Genomic DNA, 8407 nt, shown 5'->3' on the forward strand with positions numbered 1-8407 from the left:
TTTTTTTTTTTTTTTTTGCAGTACTGGGGACTGAACTCAGGACACTGCACTTGCCAGGCAAGCGCTTATTCTACTGAGCTATCTCCTGGGGCCTTAATTTGCATTTCTTGAGTGACCAGTACCACCATGTTCTGAGCTCTGCTTTTCTCAGGCATCCTCTCACCTGGTGACTTTCAAATTTGAGAGAGCATCAGAACCCAGGGAGCAGGTTTGGGCCAAAGATTTGCTCTTTTCTAATGTGGTCCAGGTGATAATTTCACTGCAGGAAGGCCCATACAATTTTTTTTTTTTTTTTTTTTTTTTTTTTTTTTTGAGACAGGATAAATTATGAGGGCTGGTACACCTTGCCTGGCTTCACTTTCTTTTCTTTCTTTCTTTTTCTTTTTTTAATGTATTTAGTACAGGGTCTCACGGCACAGATCAGACTCATGATTGTCCTGTTTTGAGTATCCCAAGATCTGGGATTACAGACATGTGCTACCAGGTCCAGTTAAGAGACAGGGTCTTGCTATGTGGTTCAGGCTGGACTTGAGCTCGTTTTGTAGCCCAGGCTGGTCTTGAACTTGCAGCAATCCTCCTGCCTTAGCCTCCTGAGTGCTGGGATTACAGATGTGCACCACCATGTCTGCCTTCACCCCTTGTTTCTTAACTAGATCACAACAGTACATGTCACCTAGGAGCTGATCAGAAAGGCAAATCTGCCCTTTTTGGGGCAGTAAAAGGGGTTAAACCCAGGGCCTTCAAACAGAGCTGCACCCTCAATCCTTTGTTATACTTTATTTTGTGACTGACTCAGGTCTCAGTCACTAAATTGCTCATACTGGGCTGGAACTTAATGATCCTCCTAGTGCTGGGATTACAAGCATACACCTTCACACCTGGCTAAACCTCTTTCTCTCACCCTTAGATTGGGCACAAGATCTTTGTTCAAGACAGAAAGAAAATTAAAAGGGTAATTTTAGGCAGGAGGACCCCCAATTTCCAATGCCAGCCCTAATAATGATTATTTTTACATGTGGTTGCTTGAATGGGGACAAGGTAAAGGAGAGACCTACACCAGCAGGAGTAAAGGCGGCCATGATGGGCCTTTCCTCACAGATCTTCCTGCTTTTCCTCTCTCTTCTCTAGGTCTGCATGACCAGCTGCTGGCAGAGCTGACCCAGCTGGGTGTCAAGGCAGAGACCCGGGCAGAGTTGGAGCGCATTTGGGTGCTGTTTGTATCCACCCTGGACATCTTCCTGCAAGACCTGGGCCGGGCCCATCGTCTCAGCCAGCTCTTCCCAGTGCCTGCTGCAGCAGCGGGGACTCAGCTGGTCTCCACAGGAGTGTCCTCTCAGGGCCTCAAAGGCTGGAGTCTGCGGCTGGCCAGCACAAAAGCCGCCCAAGGGGCAGGAGAACTGGGTCAGTGGGTGCAGCAACTGGCAAAACTGCAGTTAGAGATGGAAAAGGAAGTGAATGTGCCCCCTTGGGGTGTGGAGCCATCCATGGGGGACCTAGTATCAGAAGCAGGTCTGGAGCTCAGTCCTGAGGGTTCTGACAGGGGAGGGATTTTCTCTGGCTGTCTCCCCACATTCTGGGTCTGCTGTAGGGAAACATGATTCTTTTTCAGGGCCCTAACATCTGTCACAGAGTGGGTGACTGACCCTCCACTCCCTCCTAGATACTCTTCAAGGTCTTGTGCCGTTTGGTCTCATTTGTAACACAGCTGGGGCTACTCCAGCATTCACTAAAATTCCTGCATGTAGAAGCAAGCTTTGTAGCACTGCTGCTGGGGACTGAACACAGGGACTCTGCTGCAGAGCCACATCGCCAGCGGGTACCCATTGCATAGATGGATGAATGAGAAAAAACTGATATCAAAACAGGAGCACATCCTAGTGACCCCACTGCTTGGCCCCACAGCCTCTCTGTTTCACCACTACAGAGAAGAGGCAAGAGCCAGATGTCAAGCCAACCCCTACTGCCGGTCCAAGGGTTAACTGCAAGCCAGAAGCGTGTGCTAAAACAATCACAATGTTTTTATTTAATAATATACATTGTAAAGGCTCAACCAGAGACTTAATTTAAAAAACAAACAAAACAAAAACACCACAGCTCAAGACACAGTGTCTTACACAGAAATCAAGGATAGGACAGACTAAAGAAGTAAAGACACGAGAAAAGGCTGGTCAGCTGAGGTCAGGGCTCTTGGCTAGACACTTGCTTTGAATAAGTTTCTTGCAGGTACTTCTTAAAAGCTGAAAGAGAACAGGCAAGTGTTGGCTGAGCAATAAGAGCCAGAAGTGAAGGTGGGCAAGAGGAGAGGACAGCGTAAGGGGAGGGGAGGAACTGTCTTCTCTCAGCCCAACCTGTGCTGCCCAGCCTGAGGGAGCTGCAGCCCGCTTGCTGAGTAATGCAGTCTACCAATAGTTGCCTGAACCCATGTACGAATATGAAGGGGTTCCACTGTTCATAGCACACAAGAGCCCCAAAGTAGAGGCAGAGTGAGCTGACCACCCTCTTTCCTCAGCTCCAAGTCCCAAGTCACCAGGATTCCCTTGGTTGAGGGCACCTGTGAAGGCTGGCAAGGACCCTGTGCGGAGAAGGACCCACCTGTGGGATTTTTCCAGAGCTCCGCAGCATGTGTGTTCAAAGGACTATCGATGTTGGGTTCTGTGGGTGGAGAAACAAATGGTAAAATGGCAGAAGAAGCTGGCCAGGAGAGTCCCACCTGTTCCCAGTTGTAGGGAGAGTGTGTTCTCAGACATCACCTCCTAGCAGGCTCTGGATGGATAGTAGGATGGTCCTGACGTCATACAAGGCTGACCACTTGTCCTTGAGGATGTCCAGGCAGATGTTACCCTGGGTGTCCACATTGGGGTGGTAGCAGGGAGTGAGGAACTTCACTGTGGGAGCGTTGTAAGGGTAGCCACTGGGGAACTCCAAGGAGAGCTTATACCTCAGGTCTTCATATACCTGCCATGTGAAGAGAGGAAGGGGGTAAGTTTCCCCATGTGAGGTTCCTATCCCGACCCAGGATCTACAGGGTCTCACTACATAGATCGGACTTGTAGTGATTCTCCTGTTTTCAGCCTCCCAAACGTGAGATTACACAAATGTGCCACCATGCCTTGTCTCAATCATCTCATTGCGCCCCAGGGGTGGGGCTGGCTGAGGGTGGAACCCGGGTCCCTGTGTTCTGCCTAAGCAGGCGCTTTAGTCTGCTGAGCTATCTGACCGGTCATTTTTTTTTTTTTTAACATGAGAAAGGACAGTGGACAAAACATTGAGCTAATTCTGGTGCTTTCCTCTTATTTGATGGGGACATCAAATAAGGGTTTTAAGTTGGTATCTTGAGGACTACCACAGCTGTGTTTTAGGCCTACTTATTTATTTTTGTTTTTTTGACACAGGGTAGTTCAGGATGTCTTTGAACTTACTACGTAGCCCAAGCTGGCCTTGAACTGGCAGTGATTCTCCTATCTCAGCTTCCCTGAATGCTGGAATTACAGGCATGTGCCACTAGGCCTGGCCTAACTAGTATTTTATTTACAAATGTGAAAAAAATAGATCTGACACAGATTTAGATATTTTTCAAAAGTGTTTTGCTGTGTAGTTCAGGTTGGCCTTGAACTCGTGATGATCTCTCTGCTTTAGCCTACTAAGTGCTGGGATTAGAAGCATGTATCACCACACTCAGCCAGGTCTGATTTCTGATTTACTTTAAACCAGACCTAGAGCAACAGGCCCTCCCAGCATGACGGGCCTTCCATGGGGTCGCGGTTTTGGGAGGCCATGAGGACAGCACTGGCACAGACACAAACTTGGAAGCCTGGCCCCTTAGGGTTTATTTTGACAGGTAATAGGGATTGGTTTTTGGTTTGAGGCAGTATCCTGCTATGTAGTCCAGGTTGGCTTAGAACTTGTAGCAGTTCCTGCTTTAGCCTCCAAAGTGCTAGGATTACAGGCATGTGCCACCACACCTGGCTGTGAGGTACTAGGGACTGAAACTAGGGCTTTTGCAATGAGGCAAGCCCTTCCCCCACCTTCCCCACTCCCTTTTGAGATGTCTTGCCAGGTTGTCTAGGCTGGGATTGAACAGCCTGTGATCTTCCTGCCTCAACCTCCAAGAGTGTTGGGATTATAGGCAATTAGCTGGACAGGGTTTTAAACCTTGTTATCACACAGGAGTGAACAAAACCACAAGGCTCAGAGCATGTGAAGAGGCACACGGATTGTCTTGGGCAGCTGACTGACTGAAGCAGCACTGATACCTGGATCTCACCTCCCATCTCCTCCTTGACCCTATACTTACTGTGCCAGCTGCTCCATGGATGGTCCCTACCCATTTGAAAAGGTTGTCTGACTCCGGAAAGGCAGAAATTCCTTTGTCACCAGACATCTGGGGAGGAAACAATACTTGCTGGATTGCTGAGTATATTTTAAGGCGTGGTAAGGGCTCAGTGGGTGATCCCTGCCTCTGATTTCATCATATTTTTATCCCATGAACAAGCAGCCCCAACTGACAGATTCATTAGCTTAGCAGGCTAAGGAAGGAGGGACTTGTACAGGGAAGCACAAGGCAGCTGTGCATCCACAATCTTCTTGCCAGGAATTAAAATATTCAATTCTTGAAACAGCGTGAGTCCAGAAAGTAAGGACAAGCAGGTCAGGGAAGGCCTTCTGTAAGGTCAAAGAACTGGTCTTAGAGATAACTTCACTGTGGGGAATAGAACTGGGATTGAGCCCGCTATAAGTAAAGGTGTGGGTGAGAGTATGAGACCTCTCAGAAGACAGTAAATGATACTGACCTCTATCTATCTATCTAAGTAGAGGTGGATGGAGGTAGGAAAGGTGGCTACTGATATTTGGGAGGGTGGACCGGGTGGCTGGGGATCTGAGAGCACTTAGTCACTCACCATGAGGGTCATCAGCTCCTGCTGTAACCTGCAAAAAGAATTCAGGGTTACCTGGGAATCTGGACAGGCCGGAGCTCTCCAGCCGGCGGATCTGTTCCCACTTGACTCTCTTGCGGAGCTGTCATGGAGGCTTTCCCCATCTCTGAGGTCAGACTCAGCTTGGGGCACGCTCATGCTCGTCTCCACAGGAGTTTAACCCCCCTAATTCCTGACCCCTGCTCTACGGCAGTTCTTAACTCCCGGTGCTACTCGGGCGTCTTCTGGGAGGATCCTGACAGCAGTCTTCCTATAGGAGTCTCAGAGTAGCCTGAGCTTCTGGCTTCAGCCTTCCCCGCCCCGTCTTCCAAATCTGAGCAGCTCCACTACACAAGGGTCCCAGAAGTCTTCGTCGTGGGTCCCCAGGCTCGGGGGATGCCAGGCCAAGCCAGTGTTAGCTCTCCACCACTTACCTCTTGCCCACAGGGCCCCGGGCCGCGCCACCGCTGGGCTCGGCTCCTTTGCGGGCGGCAGTAACGCTAGGGGCGGCGGGGTCGCGGTTTTGGGAGGCCATGAGGACTGGGCCCGCTGAGACGCGAACTCGGAGAACAGCACCAAAAGCGCAGGGCAGGAAGCCGCCCGCCCGCGTTTGAATTGTAACTCGCCAGCAGCTTCGGCCAATCAGCGGCTCGCTCGGGTTTAATCCAGCCAATGCGGCGCGCCACAGTGCCTCGTCACCGCACAACTGCTAAACCAACCATCAGGACGCCACTATTGGGCGACCCGGGGAGAGGGTTGGTTCCTAACAGCCGATTGGCAGAAGAGGCTGACACTAACTAACGAACCTGTAGCGGATTGGTGGCCTTTGGAAAACGCCGACCATTAAAGGGCCAGGAAAACGGCCACGTGGGATACTTTAGCCCAACGCCTGCGTCGTCCGCCCAACGCCCCGTATGCAAGACCTTGATTTTTTTTTTCTTGAATGGGGATATCCTCCAACCTTCCCCTGAACCAAAGTCCCTACCCCGTATTACACGAGGGATCCCCAGCGCCTGGAAATCCGGGGATGTGAGGGCTATAACCAGAGAAGCAGAGAGGCTAAAGGCCAGGGCAGCAGCCTATTGGAAAACGTAGGTTCAGTTTGACGGATAGCTCAAGTTGTTTAAAAGCTCTGCTTGGGTAAATGCAGGCAGGCGCAGAGAACCGTGGTTCTATTCCCAGCTCCAGAAGCTGTACCTGCCCTGCCCTTAAGGCAGAAGTGGCCAAAAACAAACAAACAAACAAACAAACACAAAACAAAATAAAACCCCCCACAAAAACTCCTCAAAATTTGGGACCGGTTCAGGAAAAACAAAACAAAACAAAAATGTGGGCCCCGGTAGATAGCTCAGTGGAATAAGCGCTTGCCTGGCAAGCGTAGGGTCCTGAGTTCAATCCCCGGTTTCTGTCCCCCTCCCCCCCAAAAAAGGTTCAGATCATGCCTCTTCTCTGACTGGTTAACTGTTTTGAGCTGGTGGATATTTTACCCTATAAAATGATAATAAAAGCCAACTGCATTTTTTATATGGTCTGTTACCAAACCTCCATGGGTCTAGCCATCATCCTGCCCATTCTTGCACTGGTAGGGGGGCAAACAAAAAACAATACCCCCCCTCAAAAACAGAGGGACAAGGGGTTAGGGAGATAGCAGTGGAATAACTGCTTGCCTGGCAAGTGCAAGGTCCTGACTTCAATCCCTGGTACCTCCTGCCCACCCCCCATGATGTATATAAAAAAAAAAAGAGAAAACGGACAGGGAAGGTTGGCAAGCTGGGTGTGGTGGCACACACCTGTAATCCCAGCAATTGTGAGGCTGAGGCAGGAGGATTACTATGAGTTTAAGGCCAGCCTGAACTATATGAGACCTTGTCTCAAAAAACCAAAACCAACCAACCAAACCCCAACAGAAACAAAATACCAAAAACTAACCAAAACAACACACCAAAAACCAAAAGGTTGGTAAGGCGGGTCTTGCAGCTAGGTCTCCCAAAGCCTGGGTCTGAGATGGGGAAGAAACATCTGATCTTATTTTCTACACTGGTTTCTATAGCCCTTGATATTTTATCAGCCTCCTGCACATAGATGGCACCGCAGGCTTACCACTTGTGTTTATTACAAATAGTTTAATTGCTTATCCTAATAACTGTACAAATACAGACCCACATGCCAGTCTGGGGTGCTCAGCAGTGAGTCCTTACAGACTAGCCCATGCAGGTTAACTCTGCAGCAATCCGGCTAGGAGCACGTGGGGGAAGGGCTCTCGGAGGCAGCTGCCCACTGCAGCCATGATGGGGCTCAGGTCTGCGCAGGTGCTTCCCCAGCACGGTGCTCGTTCTCTGTCCTCAGTGTCTCCATGTACTTGCGCATCTTCTCGACCATCCAGGAGGGTAGGACAAAGGATTTCAGCTCATCTAATTTCAGGTCCAGGCATCCTCTAGAGTAGATACCAAGAGGAAGGTAAAGCAAGGCCAGGATATAGACCCAGCCTCACCCCAGGGACTACTCTGAGGCCAGGAGATCCAATGGTTTACCTGTAGTCATCACTGGCAGCAAGGTCCCGGATATCCTCCTCGATGAGGAGGTAGGCCTGGTGCAGGAGCAAGGGAGAAGGGTAACTGTCAGATTCATTTCACTCCAATTCAATTATCCATTATTAAGTATCTTTTTTTTTGGTTTTTAAAAAAATGTATTTGGCACAGGGCCTCACTATGCCACTCTGATTCACAGTGATCCTCCTGTTTTCAGCCTCCCCAGCACTGGGATTACTGGCATGTGCCACCACACCTGGACTTGGTCGCTGGCTCACTATGTTCTGGGGGTGGGGCCAGCATGGCAAGTGGTGCCTGGGATTGAACCCTGGTCCCTGTGCTAGCCTAAGCAGGCACTTAGTCCACTGAGCTATTTCGCTGGCCTGGAAATGGTTTGAGAAAAACTTCCACTGAAACAAAAACTTTATAGGTGAGAGATTTGACTTGAGACTAGGGTCCAGCCATGTTGCCCACGCCAGCCCTGAATTCCCAGATCCAAGTGATCCTTATGCCTTAGAGTATCTGGGACTACAGGCATGCTATGGTGACTTTATTGCCTTTCCTCTCTTATAAAAAAAAAAAGGAGAGCCAGGCATGGTGGCGCACGCCTGTAATCCCAGCACTTGGGAGGCTGAGGCAGGAGGATCATTGCAAGTTTGAGACCAGCCAGGGTTACATAGTGAGCTCAAAGCCAGCCTGAACTGCATAGCAACACCCTGTTTAAAAAAAAAAAAAAAAAAAAAAAAAAAAAAAAAAAAAAAAAAAGGAAGAGGTTTATGATAAAGTAAGATACACTAGTCCTGGCTAGCACAGCTGCTCTGACTGATGCAGGTCTGCAGCACGAGGCTTCCATGAGCTTACCATGTGGGGAAGTACATTGGATTAGAAAGACTTCTCTGAGTCATTCTAGCCTTAGGGTGAGAATAGTTGTCTTTTTTCCTCTTATGAGTACCTTTTTTTTTTTTT

The 8407-nt window shown here is 49.3% G+C and overlaps 3 protein-coding genes across 4 annotated transcripts in view; 1 reads left to right on the forward strand and 2 right to left on the reverse strand.

The window, feature by feature from the left end:
* LOC101586006 (regulator of G-protein signaling 9-binding protein-like) overlaps positions 1-1979 on the forward strand; it is a 9157-nt gene extending 7178 nt beyond the window's left edge. The window contains exons 2-3 of the mRNA XM_004636124.3: positions 1129-1509; positions 1903-1979. Coding sequence (XP_004636181.2) covers positions 1129-1509; positions 1903-1979 — 458 coding nt within the window. The remainder of the gene's footprint in view (positions 1-1128; positions 1510-1902) is intronic.
* Positions 1980-1999: 20 nt separating this feature from the next.
* Ube2c (ubiquitin conjugating enzyme E2 C) lies at positions 2000-6035 on the reverse strand. Its single transcript, XM_004636094.2, has 6 exons — positions 5348-6035; positions 4899-4926; positions 4295-4381; positions 2751-2955; positions 2593-2652; positions 2000-2237 (listed from the first exon to the last, which is right to left on the reverse strand). Exons 1-6 carry the CDS (start codon positions 5446-5448, stop codon positions 2179-2181), a joined length of 540 nt encoding a protein of 179 aa, XP_004636151.1. The 5' UTR covers positions 5449-6035; the 3' UTR covers positions 2000-2178.
* A 968-nt stretch (positions 6036-7003) lies between these two features.
* The window catches only part of Dnttip1 (deoxynucleotidyltransferase terminal interacting protein 1), a 42666-nt gene continuing 41262 nt past the window's right edge, over positions 7004-8407 (reverse strand). For both annotated transcript variants that reach the window (XM_004636096.2, XM_023720810.1), the window contains exons 12-13: positions 7445-7500; positions 7004-7347 (exon numbers count right to left, since the gene is read on the reverse strand). In XM_004636096.2, the coding sequence (XP_004636153.1) occupies positions 7209-7347; positions 7445-7500 (195 nt within the window). In that variant the 3' untranslated portion in view covers positions 7004-7208. The remainder of the gene's footprint in view (positions 7348-7444; positions 7501-8407) is intronic.

Source organism: Octodon degus, unplaced genomic scaffold (assembly GCF_000260255.1).
Source record: "Octodon degus isolate 3935 unplaced genomic scaffold, OctDeg1.0 scaffold00077, whole genome shotgun sequence".
NCBI classification, from domain to species: domain Eukaryota; kingdom Metazoa; phylum Chordata; class Mammalia; order Rodentia; family Octodontidae; genus Octodon; species Octodon degus.